The sequence below is a fragment of the Anas acuta genome, chromosome 2, assembly GCF_963932015.1.
Source record: "Anas acuta chromosome 2, bAnaAcu1.1, whole genome shotgun sequence".
In the NCBI taxonomy this organism is placed as follows: domain Eukaryota; kingdom Metazoa; phylum Chordata; class Aves; order Anseriformes; family Anatidae; genus Anas; species Anas acuta.
In genome coordinates, this window is record NC_088980.1 from 17,510,187 (window position 1) to 17,526,337 (window position 16,151).

Here is a 16,151-nt window from a genome sequence, read left to right on the forward strand (position 1 = left end):
ATTACCTTGCAGACTTCCCAAGCCCAGTCCTCCTCGGGGGCTCTGGGCAAACTGCTGAGCTTGTCTGTCCTGGTTTCCCAGCTGGGGAGTGGGAGTAATTTATTGCTGTTGTCACTCATAAGAATGTCGAGGGTTAATCTGCACATACTGTATCTGCGTAGTGTCTTTAGAGCATCAAAGCAGTAATGTATAATTGTAATTTTATTATTAATATTGGTTATTTCATTAAAGCGTAATTTTCAAAAAATGCTCATGTAGATTAAACTCGTCTCGTCAATAACCTGGCATCCTTCCAGCAGCGTTAACTCTGTTCAGAATCTTTGTCTAATAGCGTAGCCTAAACATGTAGATAGCTCTGAAAAGAAAAACAACAAATGCCTAAAGAAACCCATACTTTCTTGTTTTCAATCTAGACTGTGGACATCCATAAAGAAAAGGTCGCTCGCAGAGAGATAGGCATTTTGACGACCAATAAGAACACATCGAGAACTCACAAAATTATAGCGCCAGCGAACATGGAGCGTCCTGTAAGGTATATTCGAAAACCTATAGACTACACGGTGCTGGATGATGTTGGCCATGGCGTAAAGGTAAGAATACTTGGACACTTCAGGACTCCAAGTAGTACAGACCAGGAGATAGGGTTGGGGCAGAATGTTACTGACATAAAAATGTTTAGCTCACTTATGGTAGGAAGGACTGTGGGTTTGATACGCTCCCACATGCAAATGTTTCAATAACAGAATGGATTGTTTTACAATAAGACTTTTTTTTGAGCAATGTTTGCCATAACCCTGTGACTGTCTATGGTAGTCAGTGTCTGGAAATACTGGCTCATGATCTTAGCTTAGTGACTTGTCAAAAAAAGGACATGACTGACTGCTAAAATCCTCACTACTTCCTCCCCTGATTAAATTGTCTCTGCCAGTCCCTTTATTTCTTAAAGTACTGAGACAAATAAGTCACCTGTTATAGGAAAACTGGCTAGTGTTTTTTTCTGGGGGGAGGAGAGGGAGAAGTGGGAGCAGGGGGGACAGATAGCTGGTATTAACATTTCAGTGGCATTTGATATCTCTCTCCCATTAGTGCTTTTGGCAGCCTCATTTTTCTTCTCTCTAAATCAAACTTTTCATAAATTAATGTATACATCTTTTGAAATCACCATGGTTAAAATGAATTACTGTAACACCCTTTGCTCCCTGGACATCTTTTCATAGCAAATAATAACCTTGCATTCCCCCCAGAGCAGGCCTTCAGGTATATTCAGTTCACAACAGTCTTCCCTTGAATAGAATTAAAAAGCTTTTATTCAAGACCTGTGTGTCCTCTAAAGCTAGATGTACTCTGGTCAGTCAGAGCAGCTAGATCAGCCCTTCAAGTGCCATTTGAATGGCTGAGCTCTTGAGGAACAGATCTTTCAGAATTAACACAGAAGAGTGCCAAAGTATCTCCTGCATTGTAGTAACCCTGTGAATGCCTAGAGGAGTCTAATTCCAACACAACTTAAAAAGCATCTCTGTGCCATGACAGCTCAAGGCTATGAATTAATGTGGTGTCTTTCAACTACCTGACTTTAAATTTTTTTTTAGTTTTATTTTTTTGGTAGCCAAACCTGTACTAAATCTGTAACTCTTAGGAATCTTTCACACTATTAATTTGAGAGGGACTGGATTGAAGAAACCCGAAAGACAAGCCTCTTGAATAGCTTTAGAATAGAAATACTGGAGTCAGACCGACTTTTCTGCCTGTATGCAAGGAGAGAGCTCAATGAATAGAGAATGCAGGAATCCACAAATTCAACATCAGGATATTTTTTTCGACATTTAAGTGCTCCAGGGTTCAGGTGCTGTAAAAGACTTTTTTTTTTTAATAGAATAATTATTCTTAGTGCAGCAACTCATCAGCTTCAAAGACTACTTGTGTTGTGCAGGCTCAAAACAAGCTACTTGATCCTAAATACTGAAGTTGTTAAGCTGTAGCGCTTGCGTTTTCCAATATGACTACCTGCTCTTAGGAGTACTGGCATCTTTAATAATGTGACCCTTTTTATTCAGAGGGTAGAAAAGAGTGCTGTTTACCTATTTTGGGACAGGTCTTATGGAATATTTTTAATAAAGCTTTTTTAACTCTCAGTGATTTAATTCTGTATTACAAACTTGATATTTTCAGAAGTGAAACAGTATCCAGTAATAACCAAATGAGCAAATCATAAGTCAGCTAGAAATTATATCTTGCTCTTGTTTCTTTGAGTCAGAAACATAAAATCGTAGAATCCTGAGTTGGCAGGGACCCACAAGGATCATCAAGTCCAACTTCTGGCTCCACACAGGACCACCCAAAAATCAGACAACATGTCTGAGAGCGTTGTTCAAGAAGCATTTGGACTCTGGCAGGCTTGGTGCCGTGACCGCTGCCCTGAGGATTCTGTCCCAGTGCCTGACCACCCTCTCAGTCAAGAACCTTTCCCTAAGCCCCAGCCTGACCCTCCCCTGTCCCAGCTCCATGCCGTCCCCTCGGGTCCTGTCGCTGTCCCCAGAGAGCAGAGCTCAGCGCCTGCCCCTCCGCTCCCCTCGTGAGGGAGCTGCAGGCCGCCATGAGGCCTCCCCTCAGCCTGCTCTGCTCGGGGCTGAGCAAACCCAGGCCCCTCACATGTCTTCTCCTCTAGATCCTTTGCCATCTTTGTAGCCCTCCCGTGGAGGCTCTCTGCCAGCTTTATGCCCTCCCTGGTGCACCCCAGGGCACACGGCTGGCTCGTGGCCAGCTGGCCTCCAGCACAGCCCCCAGGCCCCTTTCCGCGGGGCTGCTCTCCAGCCTCTCGCCCCCAGCCTGTGCGTACAGCCGGGGTTGTCCCTTGCCGGGTGCAGAATCCAGCACTTGCTCTCATTAAATTTCATGCAGTTGGTGATTGCACAACCCTCTTAATTTGTCAAGATCTCTGCAAGGCCTCTTTACTCTTGACAGAGTGAACAGATCCTCCCATTTTGGAGTCTTAATGTGACATTGATTGCCTGAGCGATATGCCTGAGCCTGTTTCCTACTGTGGGGAGCATGAAGCAGTGAGTAGAAAGATGATGTTGCTATTTAGTATGTAGACATCTTAAACAAATGAAACAAGCTGCTCGTCAGGCCTCAGGTAGATAGTTTAAGATGGCTGTCACATGTTTGACACCTTCATCAGTTTGACCTTCACTGGACACATTGTTGAGAAGATTGGGCTGAGACAGTGAATAACATAATTACATCTATGTAGCCGGCATATTACTGGGATTACTAGAGTGTGACACAGGTCACAGCTCTAAAGGAAAGCAAAGCTCTAAAGGAAGTAGCAAACCTAGATGTAGACAGTGCTGTTTTAAGAAAATCAAACCAAAGTAACTTCAGAAACTGGTGGATCAGGTCCTGTTGGAAGTCAGCACAAATAACTAGTGATGCTGAAAGGCTGGGTTGCTTCTTGCACATACAAATTAGAAGCGTGCAGGAAACTGCACCGTAAGCTTTGTTGTGCCAAGAATGGTCCTAGAAGATACTTCAGACTATGGTCAAGAAAGTAAGACTTAAGAAAAATTTCTCTCCAAGCTGATAGGCAGCAACATCTGCAGTAAGGCCTTAGAAATCATGTTGTTGTTTTTTTTTCTAGGTGGGAAAGAAATGTTTGAGTTTTCAGCTGTACTAATTGCACGTCCTTGATTATAGCTCTGCTGTGCAACAGTCAATAAAGTACAACACATACATTGACATTTAGTATTAACTAGAAATTATGCAGCACTTTGAAATCCATAGATGATGATTTATTGCCGTTAATAGGACTCTATTTTTGGTGGTTTGGTATGGGATTTGATAAAGAAACTGAAAGGAGGAAATACAAGGAAGAGGGATCAAAGATACAGGCTGGATTGTATCCTGTTCCTGCTTTTATTTATTTCGAGAAATACTGATCCTGGATGGTGAAAATGTCTTTAGAATATGCAGTATGTTTTAAGGAGTGATCTGGAACTGTTTTATGTAAAAATAATAAATGAAATATAAACAAAAACTCTCAGACTTTAAAAAAATGTAATCTTCAGAGTAAATACCTCCTTCCCCTGTACATTTTCTGTAGAAACACTCTGTTTTCCTTGTCTCTATGAAATGCTTCTGGCTATATAGAGGGTACACAAAAGCAGAAACTTGTGCTTGGGGCATGGAGGAGGGCTCTGTGTGCCCGCCTCTTGCATGCAGGCAGCAATTTTTGTGAGGCAGCTGATGGGGAGAGGGGCGGGTGGTGGTAGGCAGCTGCTCTGTGTAGCAGATTTCTGCCCTGCTGTGGGAAACCTTGGAAGGCAGTACAGTTTCCTAGCACCCTCTCCAGTAGCATCTTGACAAAAAAGCTTTTAGAGACTATCCTAGGATTGCTAAGGTGCTTTCTCCTTCAGTCCGAAACTCCTCGGCAGCCCCAAGCTGTGCTGACTCCTCACTCCCTACCCTTCCTTTTGGAAGGCCTGATATGGATGAAATTTCCATAGGGAGTAAAGCTGTTTTTTTTTAATATGTGTGCCTATGAAGTCAAGCCTAGCATCAGGCACAGTCAGGACAAAACAATTTTATAATTTGTTTTCTAGAGACAAGGCTTTACTACACAAATATTGTGTGTAGATAGCTCCAAGAAACACAGAGGCAAGTGTTTGTGCCAGTCTGCAAAGCAGTGGCTCAGCTGTCACCCTCTGGGGATAGGGGAATGTAACTGAAGTCATTCTTGGTAAATCAGAGTAACCGCTGTGATGTGAGAGTCCACCTTCCTGTGCAGACAGCTTGGTTGGAAATTTAGGCAGAGGTTGCTTTAACGTTTCCTTCCTTCTTTTCCCCTTCTTTTGTGAAAGGAGGAAAAAAAAAAAAAAAAAGCAATGTGCCAGCAAATAAATAGGTCAAATACAATTACTCATACAGAAAATCCTCAGTTTAAGAGGGGGGAGAAGGAGGAGGAAGCTTGGAAGCTGCCTTGAAAGCCCTGGTGATGGTCTTAGATTTTGTTCCAATGCCTTTTTTTGATAGGAGGCAGGTGGAATTGTAGCAATCTGTAAAATGGCAGCAAAGTAGGAAGTTGAAACGATAACTTATGGTAAAGGCGATAAAAATGTGGAATACACGTTAAATTAAAACATCAAATAGTTGTAGTTGGATGGAGTTTGCTGTACGCAACAAACATTTCTACAACTCCCTTGAGCTGTATTCAGCTGTTTGAAGAAAAAATTTGGAACTTCCTCACCATAAAATGCACGTATGGAAGTTGGAAGGACTCCCTTAAAGTAGAGATGGGGCCCAAGCTCGCCAAAACAATACTGAGCTTCCAGCAGGGAGTCTTGCTCCCACCCATGTCGTGCTTCGCAGCCTGCTCCAGGCACCTGCAGTCCTCGTGCTTACCTCTGTGCAAGGCAAAAATGCAGATGAGGTGCTGGTGTGAGGGTGGAAGGCCACCTTATCACGCCTGCCTTTAGGATAAGACTTTGTGTTGGCCACGTGAGTATTAACTTTTGAATAATTCATTGCAATAAAAATAAAGTGAGGCAGGGATCCTGAACCTGAGCCTCTGCTGCCTTTGTTCCTGTGTTAGCCGCTGTCGGACACTCGTGCTTCAAAGGCTGTAATTTCATTATTGTCACATCATCCCTCAGCGGGTTGTGGCCAAACAGTAAATATTGCTGTAGGGTAAAGAAGCTTCTCTGGGGGAACAAGTAACCCTTCCTGCTGCCAGCTCTGGTGACTGGGGTGAGTGCTGACAGTGAGCGCTTTTCATCGGGCACTTGCTACTGGAAGTGCAGAAGCGTGCAGAGTTCAAGTTCAGAAGCATGCAATCTGATATGATGTAGGTTTCAAGCCTTTCTAGTTCCAAAGAAAACTTAACACTATGAGGTCTCTCTTTTCTAATTTTGAAAATATTTTTTTATTAGCCTTATTCATTGTAGCTACTCAACATTACCAACTAAAAGAATTCAAAGAGCTTGAGGTATTTCAAAGCAGGAATGTGATGTATCTTTCTCAGAACAAGACTACTGATAACTGCTGAGGGAACAATATTAAATTTGTCCATTGTCTATGAGTAGTTTCTTTCTGTTAACAGCCATTTAATATATTAAAACGTTTTAAAATAAAATGATTTGAAAAATTTTGCCTGCTTAGTTTGGAAACTAAAAGACATTAAAAAAGGAGGAAATAAAGGTGAGAAGGAATAGTGACAAGCTACGTCTGGTTACTGTTAACAGAAAGCTATGTAATTACTAACTTGCAAATAATACTAGGGGATGCTACAGATAGAAAATAAGATTTAATTGCAGAAGCTTTACTTGCTCACATTCGTTTTTGAAAGAAATATTGATTTGGAGCTGAAGTTTTTCTCAAAATAGCTGCCGTACAATAGACTATAACAAAAAAATACATATATATATTAAAAACAAACACAAACTTCTGAACAATTCCAGTAAGGAAACAGACACAATGGTTTCTTCAAAAAACTGCCCAGAACTAGCGGCAGAATTGTGTTACCCTGAGTGTCTGATGCCCACGTACAGGCTGCCTTCTGAGAAACATCTTTGATCACAAATGCCCTTCTTCTTAAGTCCGTATCTTGATTTCTGTGGGGAAACTTCTAGACTAGTGTCTTACTGTCTCCGTTCCTGAAGCATCCCAAACCTTCCTGTACAATTACCCTTCCTGCTGCTTTTCCTGCTCCAGTTGTGTTATCTTGTGTTACTCCAAATCCCAAACTGCTCCACTGCTAAGGCAGGAGGCAATCCTTGTGCAAAAACCTGCGAGGATGCCTTGGGGGGCAATTGGATTGCCTAGCTGCAGCGACATAACAGCACTTCAAAGGTGGTACTGCTGCTGCCGTTGTTGCAGGGATGTCCCAGATGATTCCTCCTTGGCTAATAAAGGATATAACTTTTTAAGGAAAAGGGGAGGTTGGCTAAAGAGTCATCAAGAGCAGTCCTGCTTTTCTGTTGCAGCTGGTGACTGATTACTGGCCAAAGGTAACAACAGATCTAAGGCTGGTTATTGCCTTTACAGAGTATACATATTAAAGCTCCGAGTTAGCCATACACCCTCTATTAATGCAGATTAGAGCGACAGCAGTTTCTAAACCTTTGTTTCCCTATTGTCAGCATTTATCCTGGATAGCCTTTAATGACTGCTTCCAGAGAGGCTAGGTATGGCGGAGTACAGAGCGAAATTGGCTCTTGAAATTCAGGAGCTGGAAAAACAGCAGCAGCATACAGCAGGGGAGGTACAGCTGACCTGCCCAGAAATTTAAAGCCGCTGCAGTCTTGGGCTGGAGAGTTCATACCTGAAGTGTATGGAAGAAGGTCCTGGGCTTCAGTGTGGTGAGGGTTTTGCTCCTGTTGCAACTGGCCCTTTGTATTTCTGTGCTTGCAGATAGGTTTGCTCACATAAGTGAGTTATGTGCAGTGTTCATAACTGGAGTTTTCCAAACACAATTTGCAACTCAAATAATAGCTTTCTGATTCCCTGAATCATGACTAATGTTCCCCCATGACTTGTTGCTTGGCATGGAAACTATTAAAAACAGTTCTGTAGATGGCTGCCTCCTGAGGCCAGCCGGCAGAGCCCTTCAGATGTCTGGACATCCTTTGGCTACCAAATACTTCTGATGGCCTCAGACCCCTGCCCTTTTATGCTGGTCATGAATCTCGGGCCATTCGTGGCCTTGTCCCTTTGGCTGTGTACAGCAGAGCCCTGCAGTCCTGCCTCTCTGCAGTTCATTTTTGGCCTGTTAGGCCTGTCGGAACGGAGCAGGCTCGAACAGTTGCCTTAAGCAAGTCAGCCTCTTACTTAGAGTCATCACTTGGCTGTCCCAGGGCATTGTTTGCCCTGTCCAAACACATTTAAAACTCCCAGTCCAGGTTCTCTGAAGTCCCTGCATCAGTTACAAAAGCAGCTGTGCTTTTGCCTTTGTTAAATGCCTTCCATGGCTGTTACAAACACCTGGTTTTGCCCACTGTACATCATTTTTTCACAGCCCACTGCTGGCTCTCCGTCCTCGCCCACCCTGCTCTCCTTAGTAGTTAAAACCCTGCAGGTGTGCCGCTGCTTCATATGGAAATGCAGGGGGCTGGCTCCTCTTTCTTGAACCTAAACCTGTGTTTTCTGTCTCTTAAATTTGTGTCAGACCTTAAAATTTCATCCACACGCTTGGCAGGTTTTCCCAGGAACAGCAAAATGGCCCTGTTCTTGTCTTGAAAACGCCTCTCTGCCAGGATGCTCGCAAGAAACCCCAGCCAGTACTGCTGCTTCCTACCACTTAGCTTGTTTCTGGGAGCATCCTACTCCGTCTTGTTCTCTGCCTCAGCATCACAAACGCCCCCAGTAAACCTGTGTACTCTTCTTGTCTTGATGTGTGCGTTGTCCAGGATGCTGGTGTCTGCCTCAAGACCTTCTCTGGTAATACAGCCAGCAAGAGAAGGGAGCCGAGCTTCTTACGGCTTCTGCAGGAGTCCTCAGTGCTGCTCTTTGCCCCACTAAGCTTTTTTGAAACCTTTTGCACCTCCTGTCTCTAATTTTACAGCTCCCTCTTGGTACAGCCTCTCCTTTTTTCAAGCTGTGAACCTTCCTCGTGCCCTGCCTCCATTTCCTTCCTTCCAGCCTCTGACCTTCGTGGTGCTGATGCGGCGCTTTTTGGGTGCTGGTCGTGCTCCGCCAGCTGGCTGGCCTGGAGGCAGCTGGAGAGAGATGCCTGAACCCACACAGAACATATGCCTGCTTTTCCTTTCGTTTTTCTGCTTTTTTTCCCCATTTTTCTTGAGATTATAGCAAGTCTAGACCCTGCTGCCTAAACCATTCCCAGATCTAAGCAATTTTTTGGATTGTTTAGAGAGCACAGAGTTTGGGTTTCAGACCAAGGAAGGCAGCAAGGCTGACCTCATGAGCTCAGCCAATAAATACAAGAAAATGGCTCCTCCTAATTAATTAGCTTAGTAACCGTGATTAAATAGCCATATGGCTCATCTCGCTTTGATTCATTTGCGTTCCTCCCATACTTCTCTCTTCTGGATCAGGAGTTCCTCTCCCCTCAGAGTCCCCATTCCCTTTGTGTTCCTTCCCTCTGTGTTTTCCTGCCCCTGTGACTCCTGTTTATACCAACAGCAGCACAGAGGGCTCTGCAGAGCTTCTTACTCAAAGCAGGGGGACAGCGGTTACCAACTCTTCTGCACAATAAAGAAATAAAAGTCTGTGTGTTTGTGTATCTGGGTATTATTTAATTGGTAGCAAAGGCGACAGAGCTCACCTGACGGAGCCGTACGGACAGGAACAAAGGCCAGGAGGTGGACTCGAGATGCACATTTAGTGAATTGAGCAGTGCTTAGCATGAGGAAGGTAGGAGACAAGATGAGGATGCCAGGTTCAGTGCTGGATGCAGCCACGGTGCTGCGGCAGCGGAGGCAGAGTGTAGCAGTGATTAAGGAGGGGGTGGAAAGACTCACCGTGAGCGCTGAGCGGCACTGCATGAGGGAAGGAAAGCGAGGAAGCTTTGGAGTTTTAAATTTTTCTCTGCTATTTGTAATAGCAGAGGCTGGGTAAGGAACCATGCCACTCTTCCTTGTAAGCCTCGTGAGGGTTTTGTCTGGCTGCTGGGGGAGGGAGGACAGGGGAACAGGGTGACAGTTTCACTATTTGGTTTCTTTTAACAAATTCCTGGTATTATGCTATTGCCCTTGGCAACTGGTGAAGCAAGGGGAAGGGTCACATAGTCCTGGAAGAAGGGAAAGCAAATGTAATCGCTGCGAGCCTGAGTTAAAAATATAATACTTGAGAGAGTACCCAGGCATCCTGGAAACTGAGCTTCGTGTTTATCCGCAAAATAAGCAAGTGGGGACAGAAGTGGTTGAAATGCTTTAATTCTGCCACTCTGCTGATGAACCTCTGCCCAGACTGGGAGCGAATGGGATGCCCTCCACGTTTACATACCACAGCTAAGCTTTTTCATTTGGGTTTTGGACTGGGCTTTGGGCTTCTGCTCCTGTGATATGAATAACTTCAGGGCAGTGGCTTCCCACCTCTTGATATGTAAAATCCCAACTGTTCCTCTCTGGTTGTGCGGGCCCCGTCAGAAATCCATCTCACATATGTACATCGTTAGAAAGCGTAATTATTTTTTTTTCTGAGTGCATGAACTGCTTTGGACTAGTCTGTGCATCTTGGAGGAGAAGAAGGTCTGCAAACTGCAGTTTGTAAAGCTGTGCCTTAGGAGGACTGTCCTGGAATGGAGAGTTTATTTCTAAACACTCTCCAAAACAGCACTAGGATTTATTTATTTATGCATTTATGTATGTATGTATGTATTTATTTAATCAGTGAAATTACCCCTTTTTCCCATTCAAAAAGGAAGAATCCTCACCCCTGCCCCCTCAATAAATTTAAGTAACTCAATATGGAATTAAAACTCAACTTGGAATTAAAAAAATTACGCGAGTTTTGCTTAGAGAATGGATGCCAAGTGTTCAAATTTTTTCTCCTCTGCAGTCACGAAGGCTGTAAAAATGATAGAGCGGAGTCACATAATGACTCGATGCTAAGCTAAAATTTCAGAATAACAATCATCAGAGCACTGCCAGCACGGATTTGAGCAGCCAGCGCTGTGCTGGCTTGAAGCAGGTTTCCATCAATAAAGCAGAGGTGAAAGGCTCTGCTGCTCATCCCATCCGAGGACTCCCTTTCCTTTATTTACCATTCCGCGCAGCAGCTAGGATTTCTTCAAAACACGTGAAGGTTAAGTGTCAAAACAACAGGCCAGCCCATTCTGCACCCTATAGCTGCAGCTGTGGTTTTGTGAGCAAATCCTTAAGTGCACGTTGCCATTGCAATGGCATTGATCTGCTTTTGGACTTGACTAGTCAGCAGAGGGCCCTTCAACCCTTTCCTGGCCATGAGGAATCCGACAAACAAATCCATCAAAGCTGAGCTAAGTTGATTTTGATGCCACTGTTCTGTTGTTGTTTTTGTTTTTTTTTTTTCCTTTGGGTCGTTTCATCTTTGCAATTTCTGCCTTGGGACTATGTGAGCCAGTAACATCTTTGTTAGTGTACTGGGATGGAGCTAATTATCAGTAGGCACGAATGATATTTTGAATGTGATTATCTGTAGTTTAACCTGTCCTGCCAGTTGTGATGGACCTGCCATTAATTTCTGCCTTTTTCCCCCCCTTTTTTGCCAACGTTAAGTGGCTAAAAGCCAAGGTAAGAAGTGTTATTTCTCCTTTGACCCACAGTGCCTCATGTGACTGATAGTAGAGGCTGCAGAGCCATTAAAACCAAAAACTAGCGCGCTCTTACGCTCTCCTCTGCTTTCCATAGGATATTTAGATTAAACGTGCTGTACTTGATTTTTGTTTTATTTACAGCGATTAGCGTGTGTCAATCTATCTGTGATACATTGACATCTGCATTCACACATAGATACATTAATTTCTCTAACACGTGTAGTGCTTTGCTCTGAATTCAGTAGCTGCCTTGATTCCCTCCACTTACATTTTTATTATTTTTTTTTGCAGGAGACTTCCCAGACAACCTGAATGACTCTGCTAGTCAAATAGCAGGGGCAAACTGAGAAATTCTGGGCCCATGCTGACAGTGTTGTACCGTCAGCGTTAAAGTTTGGGTTAAATTATTAACACTCGAACTGGGATGAACACAAATGTGGCTTCTCCCTAAAGAAAAGCGATATAAGAGATTTGTGCATGAACCTGTCAACTGCCTAGCTTTCTGATGTCTGTTGTAAATTAATAGCAAAAATAACATTAAGCTTGTATTTAGACTCGTTGTATATACTGGTATCTGTCTTGTGTGTAGCTAAAAACTTGCTGTTTGACAGCTGTCTGGGAATTCTCACTTCATATTCTTACACTTAAAAAAAAAAAAAAAAACACAAAAAACTGTCAATAATAGAGCTGCTCCGTTATAAAAATAAAATCATGTTTTCCCTTATTTCAGCATGGAAATAACCAGCCTGCAAGAACTGGCACCTTGTCAAGAACAAATCCGCCTACACAAAAACCACCAAGTCCTCCCATGTCAGGCCGGGGAACTCTGGGGTAAGAATGAAAGCTGCTTGGTGCCTCCTGCGTAATAGATAGTTTTAATTGTGCCCGTGGTGGGGTTTGTTAAATAGGTGGAATGGATGGTGGTTCTGATTGCCTTCAGCAAATAACGCAATTGCTTTTTTTTGTATAAACCCTTTCAGCTGCACTGCCTCTTATTTTTGTGGTGACCTTTCGAAAGAGCCACTTTTCATGAGGGAGAGGATTTATTACAGATATGGGTGAATGAGAAGACTGTTGTTATTCCTGAATTTTGGACAGAAATCTCTGGTGACATGAGAGAATATCAATAAGGTTTTAACTTCAGTGGGGGAAGGACTTCATTGTTGAAGTTCTTTGTCTGCTTGTTTCTCAATATTACAGAGATAAGAAGTAGCTGTTGATGCCCTATTTGTTAAATTATCTCAGCAAAATTCATGGCATTGTTAACACACGGACAACACTGATTCTCACTGGCTGGTGAATTTTTATTTGCATGCTTAAATGAGGAAAGATGCTGCTTTCCCCAAGTCCCCCTGTGACTTCAGTTCCCTACTGTAGCATCAATTTCACTGCTGTGGACCTGTGGGGAGGGAAATCTGCTTATCATCGTGTGCCAGCAAGTAGTTGTTGCTAGGGACCGAAGCATTAATACCTGAAAAGCTCAGAGCATGTGCCATGCCGTTCTGTATGCCCATCTTCCAGAAGCCATCCGAAGCAAGATCTACCTATTTGTCCCTCTCAGCATTTCCCTGATGCTGTGGGAGACTGAGGCGCTGCAAAGCTGGCTGGTGTGGTTGTATTGGCTTCAGGTACGTTGTCTGGAAGAAGTGGGGAGCTGGAAAAATGAGGAATAATGAGACAGAACAGGAGCAGCGGTCGAGGAAAATCAGGAGCAGCAACTGCTTTTGTCAAAGACTTAGTGATTTTTAATCCTGATTTGCTGCTTTGCTGCTTCAAGATGGCTGTGTTTATTGTGTATTCTACACAGAAATTACCCTAGGGGTTTCCTCGGCATGTTTTGTGAAAATTCCCATTGCTCGAGGGCACGCAATCAGTATTCCAATTGTCTCTCTTATCCCGGCTGAGAGAGTTGTTTATCAGCCCCGGGAAGCTGGGGAAGGCTTTCATGTCCTCTTGGACGCTGGGAGTGAAGCAGCGGCGCTGATGCACTGGTGAGCTGCCTCGTTCCTGCTCCCCCGAACGAGCCGGAGCTGTTTGGTTGCCTCCGCTGCTGCCTGATAAGGATTAATCAGCTGAACGTCATTTCCAGATGAGCTTGACGAGAGGCAGCAGTTGGCTGAGGGGGAGGAATAATGTGGGCTCGTACAGCGATTCCTATCTGCCCTTCTTGTTCAGGAAGCTCTTGTCTTGAGCAGCCGCGCTCTGCCAAGGCACGAAATATCATCAGCATGACTGGTTCCCCTAACATATGCAGGAAAAATTGCTAGAAACCGCAAGGATGCTACTCCTCTCCCTTTGATCCACAAAACCAGAGATAAGCGTGTAAAATCAGAACAAGCTTGGTGTCTAACACGGGCCTTTAAGTACGTGCTGCCTATTGTACAGCTCGTCCCTCCAAGCAGGGCTGTCCAAAGGAGGGCTGTGGGGAGGGAAGAAGCCCTGCTCGCAGGTCCGAGCTGCAAAATGAAAGGAATGGCAGCAGGGGGGTCTTCATCGGAGCTGCTCAGGCTGGAAATCCACCGGGGAACAAAATGAGTGGAGCTGGATGGAAGGAGTTGCACCATGAGGGACCTGGAGCAAAGCATGGCCCTGGGCTGCCTTCAGCTCCCTGGTGGCAAGAATTGCGGGACGATGAGGTGGGCAGCTGTGGGCTGTGCCGGGACAGGGCTGTTGTCCTCCCCCGTGTAAGGCAGACAGAGAAACAAAGGCAAGGGTTGGACTCAGGAGGCAGAAATAAATCATTTTTTGCTTCTCTGGTGCTTGGGAGTTTGAGTCCTTCAGTGAAGTTGAGAAGAGCAAGGAGGAACTGAAGCTTGGCTGAACTGGAGGACGTAGCAGGGGGTTGCTTTTGATAGGATATTTAAATCCGATTGGCAAAATAAATAGTGCCGAGGGGCTGCATTTCCTATTGCCAGTGCATTTCCACTGACAACACTTTAAAACATTAGTTTTCAAAGCTGTTTTTGTTGGAAGCACATTGAAAATCTTCCGTGCTTACCATTTGATTTGGTGGCATTTAGAGCTCTATCTCTTACAGCTGGATTACGAAATTTATTTTTCCCATGGCTGATCTCTTTTGGCAGCTCCGTAGGTGGTAGCAGTCTGCGCATCAAACTCATCTGCAGTTCTTTGTATAGGCAAACTAATTTACAAACACCATAGCTCGTACAAACAGTGATGATGCTTCCGTTTTTCTATTTAGAGAGGTTTTAATAATAAAACTTCGTAGTTAAAATTTAGCGCTGTTTTGTTCCGTATTGTGAAAAGGAAGTGGATACATTCCTTAAAACACTGTGAAGCCATGGCACTCACCAGCTCGGTCATAACCAGTAAGCGAAGAAACGATTAAATGCCAGTAGTTTACTATTTTTGTTTTTGCTTAGCTGGTGCTTTGCCAAATCCTGTGTCTTGCAAGGGATCTCTCAGTTGCTAGCGCGAACCGAGGAGCTGTGCAGTTGAGCACAATACGCAGGCTGCTCCTGAGGCAGCGACGGGTCGGGTAAACAGATCTGGAAAGATCTGTGTTATATTCCTGACTTGATGCAGCCTGTTACGTGACCTTGGAAGTCTCCGAGCTTCACTTGCTTTGTCTGTAAGATGGAGACAATGAAGCTGATCTGCGAAGCACTTAAAGATCTGCTGAAGTGATATGCTTGATTAGAGCATGAAACAATGCTGCTAGGAAAAGCCCTGGTGATTGCAAATGTAACTTGGTCTGCGAATCTTTCAGACTTGCTCCTGTCTTAATGAGTGGAATACCTTTTAGCCAAGAATGCTTTTAGGACAGTTAAGCGTTCAGAGGGGAGGAAGAGAAAGAGGACGTTGTTACCGTGGAAGAAGTGGTCACATGCAGTGGATTAAAAGATAACCCTGGAATAGTATGCAGGTGTAACTATTGTGTGGTATGTAGATAACAAAGAGATTTTTGGTGTTAAATTTAGCTTAGGCTTCTTAAATCAGTTTCTGTGCTCTAGGCCAACTTGTGTGGATCTTTCTACCCAAGAGCACTATAAAGAGTAAAAGGTGATTTCACACCACCTCTCCCTGGTGGGATTTGTTTAATATGCTGTAATGCAGGTCACTGTGCAGTGGTCTCACATGGAAACTGAAGGAAACAAATGGCATCGGTACTTCATGCATTTATCCTTTTGCTCTTCTGATCATTTATCTTTGTCTTCAAATCTTTTTCCATGACCAGACGAAATACTCCTTACAAAACCCTGGAGCCGGTCAAACCGCCAACAGTTCCTAATGATTACATGACCAGTCCTGCCAGACTGGGCAGCCAGCACAGCCCGGGAAGGACAGCTTCCTTGAACCAGAGACCAAGAACACACAGGTAGAGCACTTTTTTCCTCACTCAAACTCTTTCCTGCCTGGCATGCTGCTGCTTACTGAAGTCACAGAAAAGCTTTGAACTTTTGTGCTCTTGTTTTTTGTTTTTTTTTTTGTTAAAAGGCAAAAGGTGAGTTATTCTACCACTCTGTTAATGCACAGAACTTCGCCATAGTTATTGTTTGACTTCTCTAACACACAGAAACATTTTTGCACTCTATTGAAGCCTCATTATATCTAACAACATAATTCCGTAAGCACAGACCTGATTTGTTTTGTTCGGTGTTATTTTTTCCCCCAAATAAGCAAAACTTCAAAATTTATGCAGTTGAGAAGTGGGGTGATGATGGTTCCTACTGGGTTAAATTAAAAGGGACATTGTTAGTCTTATCCTAAATATAGTTAAGCTTTATAGAATATCTTTTTTTATTGTTGTTTTCAAGACCACTAATTGCAAAGAGAAGTTTCTCTTGATTAGAAATGCTGTGATGAAGATAGTCAGAAAGAGCTGATTGCTTTCTTTTGGCTAAAACTTAAATGCTTGTAATCAGTGCTAGCATGACAGAAGTAG

The 16,151-nt window shown here is 43.8% G+C and overlaps 1 protein-coding gene across 13 annotated transcripts in view; it reads left to right on the top strand.

Moving 5' to 3' along the window:
• Positions 1-16,151, top strand: part of ABI1 (abl interactor 1) — a 76,700-nt gene that overhangs the window by 45,581 nt on the left and 14,968 nt on the right. For 7 of the 13 annotated variants that reach the window (XM_068673677.1, XM_068673668.1, XM_068673672.1 and 4 more), the window contains exons 3-6: positions 414-590; positions 11,208-11,222; positions 11,976-12,076; positions 15,444-15,584. In XM_068673677.1, coding sequence (XP_068529778.1) covers positions 414-590; positions 11,208-11,222; positions 11,976-12,076; positions 15,444-15,584 — 434 coding nt within the window. The remainder of the gene's footprint in view (positions 1-413; positions 591-11,207; positions 11,223-11,975; positions 12,077-15,443; positions 15,585-16,151) is intronic. The other 6 variants (XM_068673673.1, XM_068673669.1, XM_068673675.1 and 3 more) reach the window with 2 other exon arrangements.